General features: G+C 44.3%; 1 protein-coding gene across 2 annotated transcripts in view; it reads left to right on the forward strand.

Annotated features, from left to right (window-relative positions):
- The window catches only part of LOC115122900 (serine/threonine-protein kinase D3), a 70,500-nt gene extending 55,637 nt beyond the window's left edge, over positions 1 to 14,863 (forward strand). For both annotated transcript variants that reach the window (XM_065008687.1, XM_065008688.1), the window contains exons 8-19: positions 277 to 457; positions 1,210 to 1,333; positions 1,722 to 1,799; positions 2,923 to 3,199; positions 4,294 to 4,346; positions 5,942 to 6,014; positions 6,469 to 6,575; positions 10,375 to 10,536; positions 11,384 to 11,482; positions 11,756 to 12,023; positions 12,655 to 12,740; positions 12,940 to 14,863. In XM_065008687.1, coding sequence (XP_064864759.1) covers positions 277 to 457; positions 1,210 to 1,333; positions 1,722 to 1,799; positions 2,923 to 3,199; positions 4,294 to 4,346; positions 5,942 to 6,014; positions 6,469 to 6,575; positions 10,375 to 10,536; positions 11,384 to 11,482; positions 11,756 to 12,023; positions 12,655 to 12,740; positions 12,940 to 13,113 — 1,682 coding nt within the window. In that variant the 3' untranslated portion in view covers positions 13,114 to 14,863. The remainder of the gene's footprint in view (positions 1 to 276; positions 458 to 1,209; positions 1,334 to 1,721; positions 1,800 to 2,922; positions 3,200 to 4,293; positions 4,347 to 5,941; positions 6,015 to 6,468; positions 6,576 to 10,374; positions 10,537 to 11,383; positions 11,483 to 11,755; positions 12,024 to 12,654; positions 12,741 to 12,939) is intronic.

The raw sequence follows: 14,863 nt of genomic DNA on the forward strand, positions 1-14,863 counted from the left end.
ATACGCTATGTACTGTAGCCAACTCTTCACATGTACTGTTCATACAGTAGGGACCCAGGCTAGTAAGCAGTACATACCTTTACCACATGTACAGTTCATACAGTAGGATACTAGGCTAGTAAGCAGTACATACCTTTACCACATGAGGACCACAGTGGAAATAAGTGTATTTAATGTGTCATCCTCTGGGATTTGTTGTACTTAATTGTTTCAAATCAATCAATCAATCCATTCATGAATCAATATCATGCCCCCCTACTGTGTCTCCTGCCCCAGAACCAGCCAGTCCTGGCCCCGACTCTGAGACTACCATGGAGGTGGACAACAGTGATGTGAACAGTGAGGGCAGCCAGAGCATGGAAGACCCAGAGGAGCCTTCCACCCCAGACGACAAGTTCTACATTGAAGGGCCCTGTCTGGATGGGGACAAGGACGAGGACACAGTGAAGGCTATCAGGTACTTACTTAGGGCCATATTCAATCTGTATCACCGAAGTGTTACAGATTGGGCAATAGAAACTTAAAGGTCATTTCCGATTGAGCCGACATATGCAGCATTTACCATGAATGCATTCTGTGCTAACGCAGGAACATTGCCTTTAAATGAGCTGAACTTCTGCGATACAGATTGAATAGAGCCCTTAGTCCTCTTCTCCTCGGGTGGGACATAAGGCTGTAACATACTTCTGGCACTGGAGTTGGTCTTTGGCTACATTTGTGTCATGTCCCGTGAGAGTCTCATCTCTCCCAACTCAGCCACCACAGGCACTGGACTGGAAGGAGTATGATGTTAAATGAAATTAATACCTATAATGTGTGCAGATGCGTTCAATTGTGGAGTTCCTTGTGTTCTGTTGCATTTCGTATATGAAAATAGTTGTGAGTTTGTTGTTACATCACATAAGCTTTATGAATGTATGTCAATGATTTGGCAATTGACATTACCTAAAAATGGGTTGATCCAACGTTGTTTCCACGTCATTTCAACCACCCTAAAAAAAGTGAATCAATGTGGACAACTCATTGGAGTTGCAAAAAGTCATCAACTGAAGGGCATTTCCTATTTTTTTCACCCAACTTTTAACCTAAATCCAATGACATGGTGACATGTCTCAACCAAATGTAAATCAAAACTTGTCGTTAAACTGATGTCTGTGCCCAGTGGGTAGGCATACATTTGTTCATACATGCTCTTGTCATTTTGTGTAGCCCCATGACAAGCAGTTTCATCCCCCTAATGCGGGTGGTTCAGTCCATAAAACAAACCAAGCGGAAGAGCTCAACCATGGTTCGGGAGGGATGGATGGTCCACTACACCAGCCGTGACAACCTGGTAAGAAACCTCTTGGATCATCTAAAAAAAAAAAAAAGAGAGAGAGAGAGAGAGAGAGAGAGAGAGAGAGAGAGAGAGAGAGAGAGAGAGAGAGAGAGAGAGACAGAGACAGAGAGAGAGAGAGAGAGAGAGAGAGAGAGAGAGAGAGAGAGAGAGAGAGAGAGAGACAGAGACAGAGACAGAGAGAGAGAGAGACAGAGAGAGAGAGAGAGAGCGGGACAGAGACAGAGAGAGAGAGAGAGACAGAGACAGAGACAGAGAGAGAGAGAGAGAGACAGAGAGAGAGAGAGAGAGAGAGAGAGAGAGATTGCGATTCAATAGTATTTTTCAGAGATGCTATTTGAGGTTTTGATGATAACTCACTGCTTTGATCGTTTTTTGTTTTCAGAGGAAGAGGCATTACTGGAGGCTGGACAGCAAGTGTCTGACCTTGCTGCAGAACGAAACGGGAACCAAGTATTACAAGGTACAAGACCGGTCATCACATCTCTTATTAGACGTCTCTGTCCAATTATAGAAGTTACACAGACAATTAAAAAGTAATTGACAGGTCAAAAGTGACAGGTCTAAAGTGTAGTGTGAAGCTTGGAGACAAGCTAGAAAAGGTCCTGTCATTCCAGTTATTGCTTTCTATTTATGTAGTGAACATTTTAGTAACGCTTGTGGTGTTATTTGAAGAAAGTAAGGTGTTGCCCTCATCCTCCCACAGACAGACAGGCAAGGCTGTCTTTTCCCTCTCTATTCTCTCCTCCTTTCATGTTCTTTTTGCATCAGAGAGAGAGAAAGAGAGAGAGAGAGAGAGAGAGAGAGAGAAAGAAAGAGAGAGAGACAGAGAGAAAGAGAGAGAGACAGAGAGAGAGAGAGAGAGAGAGAGAGAGAGACACAGAGAGAGAGAGAGAGAGAGAGAGAGAGAGAGAGAGAGCCCTGTGGCTGAATCTCTGAGCGTGCTCCTCCTGTGGCAGACCGACCGCCAGGGCCAGGACTGGCCTGGGGGGCTTCCCTGTGGTGTCTCTGGCCGTTCCTCCCTCCCTGCCTGCCTGGCAGGCTGCCAGCATGCCTCGTGCCCAGAACGGGGAGGCACGTCCTGCCTTTTAATCAGGGGAGCGCTTTGCTTCCCCCCTGACCCGGCGGAGCGCCCTGTCATGTGGCACGTTCGGCAAACCACAAGCAGTTAATCTTATACTGGCGACAGAGGCCCGGATGGGCGCAGCAGACTGGGCTGACTGAGAGACGATTGGCTGGCCAGCAATTCTCTCTCTCTCTCTCTCTTCTCCTTGTGGGTGTGTTGGTCCGCTCGGCTACAGCAGCGGAATGTTAAAATGGACTTGAAAAGCCCCACACACTTCATTCCTCAAAGGCTGCCAGAGAGTGAGGAGAAGAGAGTAGAGACCATAGCTGAGAAGAGGAGAGAGGGGACCTGGTAGAGCTGAGAGTGTAGTTATTCCTGGGACAGTTAGACGTTAGGACGCTATAGGTGTACTTTTTAGCAGCTGATTGGAGTACCTCAACCTCACGGATCGTTTGATTGGCTGACAATCCATTGTGACCTTTGGTGACCTTTGACCCTGCTCCTCTGACTCCGTCCTCAGGAGATCCCCCTGTCAGAGATCCTGCAGGTGGAGCAGGCTCAGGACTTCCACAGCCTGGCCCAGGGCAGCAACCCCCACTGCTTCGAGATCATCACTGCCACTATGGTCTACTATGTGGGGGAGAATAACAGTGGTCACTTCCATAACCCTTCCCTGGCTGCCACGGGTGTGGGGCTGGAGGTGGCCCAGGGCTGGGAGAAGGCCATCCGGCAGGCCCTGATGCCCGTCACTCCGCAACCCAGTGTCGGCACTGGCCCCGGACAGGGCAAGGATCACAGTGAGTAGAATAGTACCCTGGCCTGCTGCTAAATGTGATTGAGATCTTCTGAGGAGATCAGGCAAATGTAATGTCACGCAATTTGTATGTTTTTATGAGCGTGTGTGTGTGTGTGCGCGCAGCTGTGACCCCCCGCTGCCTGCTCAAAGTGTATTACTGGAAAATTAAATGGTGACATTTTAAGACGATTTAAGAGATTTTAGGGGATTTTCAAGCTCTTTTTGATTTCTCTCTGCCTGTGATTAGTGATAGGAAAATTCCTCCCATCATTTAATTAATGGAGAGTGATATAACATCATTCAACTCAAACAATCTGTAGTCACACAAAGGAGTATAAGCGATGTTTGGTCATTTGATGGTTAACTACTCTCACACAAAGAACGCGTCTCACATGCTCAAACTAGTGGCCTATTTACTGCAAGACCAATTATAAAGAAGGCCGTTTTGGTTGAGGTCTTTGGGTTCAATTTTGCATCGAGATTGTCCACATCCCAAATGGCACCTATTCCTTATACTTATGATTTTTGTCAAAAGTAGTGAACTACATAGGGCATAGGGTGCCATTTGGGATACAGACTTTGTTCCACTGGCCTGTGCATACAATACAGACAGTATTATATATTTCTCTATGGATTGTGTTACATAAACCCAGCCTTTGGTTGACCCAGCTGATTGGTATTTGGTGGCCCACTACTGGGACAGAGTGCTGGTATAGAACACTGGATACGACCTTAACCACCATGGCTGGGCCTGGGTTCAGAATCAATGGAAACCCCAATGGAAACGTACTGAACGCACAGGCTGGGCTTTCGCCTTGCGAGTTTCTACTACTGAATAGTAGCTCTAGCCTGGTCCCAGATCCGTGTTCTCTTGCCAACTCCATTGCTGTCAAGCCATAGCATGAAAACGAGTTGGCATTAAAGCACAAACAGACTGCCACTCAGGCCAATTAGGATTGAGTTGTTATTCAAATATATATCAAAATATACTTAACTAAGAAAATGACCTTGTGTCCTTGGTGTGTCCTGCTTCAAATAATGCTTGATCATTTACTATTTTTGAAGCCCCACATAATCTGTTTCTTGTCTCTTCAGAGGACATTTCTATCAGCATATCAGTGTCTAACTCACAGATCACAGAGAATGTGGTAAGTGTCTATCCAATACAGCATATTAGCTGTGTATAACTACAGCTCCACAAGCATTCCTGATAACTAAGGAATTTAGGATTATAAAAAATATATTTCCTCATCAATCTACATAATGACAAAGTGAAAACAGGTTTTTAGAAATGTTAGCAATTTTATAAAAACTTTAAAACAGAAATACCTTATTTACATAAGTATTCAGACCCTTTGCTATGGAGACTTGAAATTGAGCCCAGGTGCATCCTGGTTCCATTATTCTTCCTTGAGATGTTTCTAAAACTTGATTGGCGTCCACCTGTGGTAAATTCAATTGATTGGGTATGATTTGGAAAGGCACACACCTGTCTATATAAGGTCCTACAGCTGACAGTGCATGTCAGAGCAAAAACCAAGCCAGTATGGTATTGTCCGTAGAGCTCCGAGACAGGATTGTGTCGAGGCACAGATCTGGAGAAGGGTATCAAAAAATGTCTGCAGCATTGAAGGTCCTCAAGAACACAGTGGCCTCCATCATTCTTAAATGGAAGAAGTTTGGAACCACCAAGACTCTTCCTAGAGCTGGCCGCAAGGCCAAACTGAGCAATCGGGGGAGAAGGGCCTTAGTCAGGGAGGTGACCAAGAACACAATGGTCACTCTGACAGAGCTCCAGAGTTCCTCTGTGGAGATGGGAGAACCTTCCAGAAGGACAACCATCTCTGCATCACTCCACCAATCAGGCCTTTAAGGTAGAGTGGCCAGATGGAAGCCACTCCTCAGTAAAAGGCACATGACAACCTGCTTGGAACTGGCACCTAAAGGATTCTCAGACCATGAGAAACAAGATTCTCTAGTCTGATGAAACCAAGATTGAACTCTTTGGCCTGAATGCCAAGTGTCACGTCAGGAGGAAACCTGGCATCATCCCTACGGTGAAGCGTGGTGGTGGCAGCATCATGCTGTGGGGAGGTTTTTCCACAGTAGGTACTCAGGATTGAGGGAAAGATGAACAGAGCAAAGTACAGAGAGATCCTTGATGAAAACCTGCTCCAGAGCGCTCAGGACCTCAGACTGGGGCGAAGGTTCACCTTCCAACAGGACAACGACCCTAAGCACATAGCCAAGACAAGGCAGGAGTGGCTTCGGGACAAGTCTCTGAATGTCCTTGAGTGGTCCAGCCAGAGCCCAGACTTGAACCTGATCGAACATCTCTGGAGAGACCTGAAAATAGCTATGCAGTGATGCTCCTCTTCCAACCTGACAGAGCTTGAGAGGATCTGCAGAGAAGAAAGGGAGAAACTCCCCAAATACATGTGTGCCAAGCTTGTAGCACAATACCGAAGAAGACTCGAGGCTCTAATCTCTGACAAAGGTGCTTCCGCAAAGTAACGAGTAAAGGGTCTGAATACTTATGTAAATGTGATTACATTTTTTTTTTTTTATAAATTGTCAAACATTTCTAAAAACTTGTTTTTGCTTTGTCATTATGGGGTATTGTGTGCAGATTGAGGAGGGGGGGACAATTTAATCGATTTTAGAATAAGACTAACTAAATGTGGAAAAAGTGAAGGGGTCTGAAAACTTTCCGAGGACACTGTATGTCTTTTCTCTTCTTCAGGATATCAGTTCAGTCTACCAGATCTTTGCTGATGAGGTCCTTGGATCGGGCCAGTTTGGGATTGTGTATGGAGGTAAGTCAGACTGACTCCACAGTATTTTTGTTGGCTTCATGTACATGGTGAAGTGGAGATGAAATTCAGCCCCGATGAAGGCCAAAGGGCCGAAATGGTTTGGTTTGACTTTTACCAATAACAAAGCACTTTTATCAACTCCCACTGTCCTCCAAGAGTTCAGTTTGCTCCTCAATTCATGCACCTTAGTTGGAGAGCGAGGTAGAGGAAGTGTTCCCTTCCGTTTGGCTTCATGTACATCCATCCATCCACGTTTCCTCTCTTTAAAGTTTCAATCACTGGGAGGAGAAGACTACTTATTTTTCTTTCTATGTTACGCAAATCAACTTTCATTAGTAGAATTCCTTTCTCTGTCTGTTCTATAGTTCGAGACAGAGGAAGAAATACAGACAGTTCATTTGCTACAGTCTGCAGCGAGTAGTCTGTGATTTATCTGGTTCATTCTCATGTGTAGGTAAACACAGAAAGACTGGGAGAGACGTGGCCATCAAAATCATCGACAAGATGAGGTTCCCTACCAAGCAGGAGAGCCAGCTGAGGAACGAGGTGGCCATTCTCCAGGTAGATAAAAGACAGAGAAGCTATTTTACAGCCAATCTAGACCCTGATAGCCTGGGAATCTAAAGTAGCTACGTTTCACTATTGTTTCACTTCACAACAGTAGTGAAACATAAAGATTTGGTTCATGCTAGATTTGTGAAAGACTGTTGTGAAGAAATATTAGACTTTTTTTCAGATTTCAGAGTACGCCTGTGGACCCTGGTACATACACATATATATATATATACACACACACACACACACACACACACACACACACACAGTGGGGCAAAAAAGTATTTAGTCAGCCACCAATTGTGCAAGTTCTCCCACTTAAAAAGATGATAGAAGCCTGGAATTTTAATCATAGGTACACTTCAACTATGACAGACAAAATGAGAAAAAAAATCCAGAAAATCACAATGTAGGATTTTTTATGAATTTATTTGCAAATTATGGTGGAAAATAAGTATTTGGTCAATAACAAAAGTTTATCTCAATACTTTGTTATATACCCTTTGTTGGCAATGACAGAGGTCAAACGCTTTCTGTAAGTCTTCACAAGGTTTTCACACACTCTTGCTGGTATTTTGGCCCATTCCTCCATGCAGAACTCCTCTAGAGCAGTGATGTTTTGGGGCTGTTGCTGGGCAACACAGACTTTCAACTCCCTCCAAAGATTTTCTATGGGGTTGAGATCTGGAGACTGGCTAGGCCACTCCAGGACCTTGAAATGCTTCTTACGAAGCCACTCCTTCGTTGCCCAGGCTGTGTGTTTGGGATCATTGTCATGCTGAAAGACCCAGCCACGTTTCATCTTCAATGCCCTTGCTGATGGAAGATCGTGAAATCTCACGATACATGGCCCAATTCATTCTTTCCTTCACACGGATCAGTCGTCCTGGTCCCTTTGCAGAAAAACAGCCCCAAAGCATGATGTTTCCACCCCCATGCTTCACAGTAGGTATGGTGTTCTTTGGATGCAACTCAGCATTCTTTGTCCTCCAAACACGAGGAGTTGAGTTTTTACCAAAAAGTTATATTTTGGTTTCTTCTGACCATATAACATTCTCCCAATCTTCTTCTGCATCATCCAAATGCTCTCTAGCAAACTTCAGACGGGCCTGGACATGTACTGGCTTAAGCAGGGGGACACGTCTGGCACTGCAGGATTTGAGTCCCTGGCGGCGTAGTGTGTTACTGATGGTAGGCTTTGTTACTTTGGTCCCAGCTCTCTGCAGGTCATTCACTAGGTCCCCTCGTGTGGTTCTGGGATTTTTGCTTGTGATCATTTTGACCCCACGGGGTGAGATATTGCGTGGAGCCCCAGATCGAGGGAGATTATCAGTGGTCTTGTATGTCTTCCATTTCCTAATAATTGCTCCCACAGTTGATTTCTTCAAACCAAGCTGCTTACCTATTGCAGATTCAGTCTTCCCAGCCTGGTGCAGGTCTACAATTTTGTTTCTGGTGTCCTTTGACAGCTCTTTGGTCTTGGCCATAGTGGAGTTTGGAGTGTGACTGTTTGAGGTTGTGGACAGGTGACTTTTATACTGATAACAAGTTCAAACAGGTGCCATTAATACAGGTAATGAGTGGAGGACAGAGGAGCCTCTTAAAGAAGAAGTTACAGGTCTGTGAGAGCCAGAAATCTTGCTTGTTTGTAGGTGACCAAATACTTATTTTCCACCATAATTTGCAAATAAATTCATTAAAAATCCTACTATGTGATTTTCTGGATTTTTTTCCTAATTTTGTCTGTCATAGTTGAAGTGTACCTATGATGAAAATTACAGGCCTCTCTCATCTTTTTAAGTGGGAGAACTTGCACAATTGGTGGCTGACTAAATACTTTTTTGCCCCACTGTATATATACACTACCATTCAAAAGTTTGGGGTCACTTAGAAATGTCCTTGTTTTTGAAAGAAAAGCTATTTTTTGTCCATTAAAATAACATCAAATTGATCAGAAATACAGTGTAGACATTGTTAATGTTGTGAATGACTATTGTAGCTGGAAACGGATTCTATATGGAATATCTACATAGGCGTACAGAGGCCCATTATCAGCAACCATCACTCCTGTGTTCCAATGGCATGTTGTGCTAGCTAATCCAAGTTTATAATTTTAAAAGGCTAATTGATCATTAGAAAACCCTTTTGCAATTATGTTAGCACAGCTGAAAACTGTTGTTCTGATTGAAGAAGCAATAAAACTGTCCTTCTTTAGACTAGTTGAGTATCTGGAGCATCAGCATTTGTGGGTTCGATTACAGGCTCAAAATGTCCAGAAACAAAGACCTTTCTTCTGAAACTCGTTAGAGAAATGAAGAAATTAAGGCAATTCCAAGCGAGAAATTGCCAAGAAACTAAAGATCTCGTACAGTTCTGTGTACTATTCCCTTTACAGAACAGCGCAAACTGGCTCTAACCATAATAAAAAGAGTGTGAGGCCCCGGTGCACAACTGAGCAAGAGGACAAGTACATTAGAGTGTCTAGTTTGAGAAACAGACACCTCACAAGTCCTCAACCGGAAGCTTCATTAAATAGTACCCACAAAACACCAGTCTCAACTTCAACAGTGAAGAGGCGACTCCGGGATCCTGGCCTTCTAGGTAGAGTTCCTCTGTCCAGTGTCTGTGTTCTTTTGCCCATCTTAATATTTTATTTTTATTGGCCAGTCTGAGATATGGCTTTTTCTTTGCAACTCTGCCTAGAAGGCCAGCATCCCGTAGTTGCCTCTTCACTGTTGACGTTGAGACTGGTGTAACCCTAACCCTAAAACTAGTCTCCCATCCCCACAGCATGATGCTGCCACCACCGTGCTTCACCGTAGGGATGGTGCCAGGTTTCCTCCAGACGTGACGCTTGGCATTCAGGCCAAAGAGTTCAATCTGTGTTTCATCAGAACAGAGAATCTTTTTTCTCATGGTCTGAGAGTCTATAGGTGCCTTTTGGCAAACTCCAAGCGGGCTGTCATGTGCCTTTTACTGAGGAGTGGTTTCCGTCTGGCCACTCTACCATTAAGGCCTGATTGGTGGAGTTCTGCAGAGATGGTTGTCCTTCTGGAAGCTTCTCTCATCTCCACAGAGGAACCCTAGAGCTCTATCAAAAATTAAGGACACCTTCTTAATATTGAGTTGCACTCCCCTTTTTGCCCTCAGAACAGCCTCAATTTGTCAGGGGATTAGATTGTACACAGTGTCGAAAGCGTTCCACAGGGATGCTGGTCCATGCTGACTCTAATAATTTCCACAGTTGTGTCAAGTTGGCTGGATGCCCTTTGGTTGGTGGACCATTCTTGATACACATGAAAAACCTAGAAGTGTTACAGTTCTTGACACAAACCGGTGCTCCTTAACACCTACTACCATACCCCGTCCAAAGGCACTTAAATATCTTGTCTTGCCCATTCACCCTCTGAATGACACACATACACAATCCAGGGCTCAATTGTGTTAAGGCTTAAAGATCATTCTTTAACCTGTCTCCTCCCCTTCATCTACACTGATTGAAGTGGTGACATCAATAAGGGATCATAGTTTTCACCTGGATTCACTTGGTCAGTCTATGTCATGGAAAGAGCAGGTGTTCCTAATGTTTTCTACACTCAGTGTGTGTGTGTGTGTGTGTGTGTGTATATATATATATATATACACTGTGTGTGTGCATCCCTTTGCTCATCATAGTTGAGGTCATCTGTCACCCAGCCCATAGTGTATTTGTCTCTAAGGTCTTCTCCCTCTAATTGCACATCAGGGATAAATGATCTTTGAAACTAATTGAATTGAATTGAATCCCTGTCTCCCTGCCACTCAGAACCTTCATCATCCTGGCATCGTCAACCTGGAGTGCATGTTCGAGACCCCCGAGAGGGTGTTTGTTGTCATGGAGAAGCTCCATGGAGACATGCTGGAGATGATCCTGTCCAGTGAGAAGAGCAAGCTCCCTGAGCGTCTCACCAAGTTCCTGGTCACACAGGTCACTACTCAGTACTCAGTAATATCTGTGATCTAAATAGCCCACCCAATTTACCTACCTCATCCCCATACTGTTTATATGTATTTACTTTTCTGCTCTTTTGCACACCAGTATCTCTACCTGTACATGACCATCTGATCATTTATCACTCCAGTGTTAATCTGCTAAATTGTAATTATTCGCCTACCTCCTCATGCCTTTTGCACACAATGTATATAGACTCTCTTTTTTTCCTTTTTTTTCTACTGTGTTATTGACTTGTTAATTGTTTACTCCATGTGTAACTCTGTGTTGTCTGTTCACACTGCTATGCTTTATCTTGGCCAGGTCACAGTTGTAAATGAGAACTTGTTCTCAACTAGCCTACCTGGTTAAATAAAGGTGAAAAAAAAAATAATAATAAAATAAAATCTACCTCGTAATGACCAACACGGTAACACTTTGCATACAGTGTTTGTATTACTTTATAATTGTTCCTGTCAGTACAATGTAATAACTATTGTAATTAATCATTATTACACTGTACCTATAACAGTTACCCAAAACCTTACCCTTGGCCAGTGGTTCTCAACCAGGGGTACTAGGACTCCTGGGGGTACTTGGCCAATCAACAGGGGGTACTTGAGAAGACTCATGAGACCATAGACCTACTGTTAAAATGTACATGAGTGGGTACTTCAGGGTTACTCTAGGCAGAGCAAAATTCAGTTGTTGGAACCACTGCCCTAGGCCTAGTGCCTTTTAGAGGTAATTACACAATACAGTCCAGCCAGTGGACAGCCACTGTAATGATAAGTACCATAGCTCAGCTAGAAGTAAGTCACCCCATGTGCTTCCTGACCCGCAGATCCTAGTGGCTCTGAGGCATCTCCATTTTAAGAACATCGTCCACTGTGACCTGAAGCCTGAGAATGTGCTGCTGGCCTCCGCGGAGCCCTTCCCTCAGGTGAGTGCATGAGCTGTCCACCACAACATGATGCAATGCAATACTGATTATGTTACTATGTTCTATTTACGTAAGTCTGTGGTCCACCACAACAAGCTAACTGAAGTACTGACTCATTATGCTATTGCTTTATTTAACCAGGTTGTTATTGTAAAAGAGAATTTGTTATCAATCACTTATAATTACTTTGCTAACTAAATAATAGAAAATGGAACTTACCCATAAGGAATGACAGCTCAGTGATGGCCTTGGTTCCAATGTGTGTTCCTATAGGTGAAGCTATGTGACTTTGGCTTCGCTCGCATCATTGGCGAGAAGTCGTTCAGGCGCTCTGTGGTCGGCACACCCGCCTACCTGGCACCCGAGGTCCTACGCAGTAAAGGTTACAACCGTTCCCTGGACATGTGGTCGGTAGGTGTGATCGTTTACGTCAGCCTCAGTGGGACCTTCCCCTTCAATGAGGACGAGGACATCAACGACCAGATCCAGAACGCTGCCTTCATGTACCCTTCCAACCCCTGGAAGGACATCTCTGGAGAGGGTAAGAGAAGTGCATGCACCCCAAATGGCAACCTATATTTTGATCATGGCCCATATGTATAGTAGGGAATAGGGTGCCATTTGGGATATAGCCTGTGTGGGTCGAGCTGTAGACCACCTATCTACCTATCTCCCGAGTGTTGCAGTGGTCTAAGGCACTGCATCTCAGTGCAAGAGGTGTCACTACAGTCCCTGGTTTGATTCCAGGCTATATCACATCCGGCCGTGATTGGGATTCCCATAGGGCGGCACACAATTGGCCCAGCATTGTCCAGGTTTGGCCGGGGTAGGCCGTCATTGTAAATAAGAATTTGTTCTTAACTGACTTGCTTAGTTAAATAAAGATAACATTTGCTGTGATTTTACCAGTGGTCTTCACCTCTCAGGGTGTGTTCTCTTTCAATCTTCCACCTCAGAAAAAGGCCTACTGCTCATCTCTTTGAAATGTCTTTGGAACTTTGAGGCTGAGAACAGCAGAATAGTTCTGTAGTCCTAATTGACTCAACCTAGAGGTAGCCATGTATTTCTTTCTAGTCTGGAGTGGCCAGAGTAAAGGGATGGATGGATGGAAATGTAGATATCACTTGTTTCTGATGTCAATGTTGTCCATGTTGGTCCATCCATACCCACAGCCACAGACCTGATCAACAACCTCCTCCAGGTGAAGATGAGGAAGCGTTACAGTGTGGACAAGTCTCTCAGTCACCCCTGGCTCCAGGTAACACACCTACACAGTGACTACTTTGTCACACTACATTCATCACGTCATTAAATGCAACATGTCTATGATGTTCAGTTCACTCTGCTGTGGAAATAGAACTTACTCCATCTAAGGATCTATGAAAGTCCTCCTGTACTCCTCCTTGCAGTTTAGTAATGACAATACACTCCCCCTACACTTTCCTTCCGTCCTCAAGGACTATCAGACGTGGCTGGACCTGCGGGAGTTTGAGACACGCAGAGGGGAGCGCTACATCACCCACGAGAGCGACGACGCCCGCTGGGAGGAGCACGCCGACGAGCGGAACCTGCATTATCCCAAGCACTTCATCATGGCGCCCAACCTGGACGACATGGAAGAGGACCCCTAGTGGCTGGGAGGACTACCTGCAGGCTGCACGTTTCAGAAGGAGTTCACGGGGCATCCTGGGACTCGGAGACCCATAGCTAGTGCTTGGGTCCCTGGAACCTGCTACTGCTGGCTGAGACTGTAAGCTTAAACAGGGGGAGATGCATGTACCCTATATGTTTGTGCATAAAGGTGTCATTGTGCATTACCCCTTGGAACAGACAGGAGGCGCTGCAGTGGACAGGCAGCTGTATGGTGGTACAGTAGCATGGGAACACATTCGTGGTGTTGTGAGGAAAGGCGCGACGATCGAGATCGAGTATCTTCAGGTTGTTTGGTTTTCATCACATTCCAGAGACCTTACGTATGTGGATTCTCTCTCCACTGACTGTGTTCTCTACAAGCCATAATATACAGCCCTCATATTCAACTCTGGACCTAGATGCCATTTCCACTGCATTTTTTCATTCTTTCCCTCTAATCAAGGACTGATTTAGACCTGGGACACCAGGTGGGTGCAATTAATTATCAGGTAGAACAGAAAACCATCAGGCTCCAGACGTCGTAGGGTTAGAGTTGAATACCTCTGATATACAGTCTGTCTCGAGCCTGAAAGACGAACCCTAAGTGGTTGGTTAGTTGGGGAATCCCTCAGCAACAGTAATAAACATTTGCACTGCCATTCAACCCAGAAAAATGGCTACAGTAAAAGATGGTTTGGACCAAATCCAAGAGACATTTCAGCTTTTCAGCTATTATAGCATATTTTTCTAATGTTGTTAGTTTACCATGTGTATTTGAAATCTCACGACTACATTGATTTGTTAATTTACCATGAGTGCTATTTTTTGAAAACATTTATTTCCAATGGTTTCATGTAAGGCTGTTGAACTCGAAAACATACAAAATATGCTGATGTTTTGAATATATTTTGCTTATTCGATGGGATGTTTTTGCACTATTTGTTAACACCTGTAATCTCTGGCTCCCTTATTGGATGCTTTGAATGAAGTTGTGAACCAATCAGCAGCTGCTACACACGGTCTTAACCCCCCCTCCTTAGAAAAATGCCTGAGAAAAAACCCCAGCAAAAATGATACCGGTCTAACCAAAGCCTGAGAAATCTTCCCATAGAAATAATTACATTTTTTTAAGATTCTACCTTTATTTTTGTTTCAAATTCTGGATGTCAATTGAATGGAGTAGAGTGCTAAGTGTCACAAAAACATTGATAGGACCAAGCCTAGGTAATTGTAGATGTTAATTCTCTGCTCTCAGCCATAGCTTACAAATGTGTTTTTTTCTCTCCAATGAAGTAAAGATAGTTGAGAAACGTTTTTTTTATTCAAGAACTGGTGTGACGACCTCGGGGCTCTGCCTTATTTATTTTCCTTCTCATTTCATTACATGTGTTGTGTTTGTACGGATGATTGAGTGGATTCCCACTCAACGCCAGACCTGCTGCTGTACCCCAGTGAGGGAGCTGCAAGGCCAAGCAGTCCGGCAGATTCACAAAGGATTTATCCCAAATGGCACCCTATTCCCTATATAGAGCACTACTTCTGACCAAAGCTGTGGTCAAAACCCGTGCACTATATAGGGGATAGGGTGCCATTTGGGATGCTGACAAAGTCTGATCAGTGACAAAGTGACAAAGCATGGTAGGATAAAAAGACCGCAGCGGATAAATGGACTGAGTACTCTGTACTATGTCAAACAAGCCAACAGCAGATAAATGGACTGAGTACTCTGTAATATGTCAAACAAGCCAA

Source organism: Oncorhynchus nerka, linkage group LG24 (assembly GCF_034236695.1).
Source record: "Oncorhynchus nerka isolate Pitt River linkage group LG24, Oner_Uvic_2.0, whole genome shotgun sequence".
NCBI lineage: Eukaryota > Metazoa > Chordata > Actinopteri > Salmoniformes > Salmonidae > Oncorhynchus > Oncorhynchus nerka.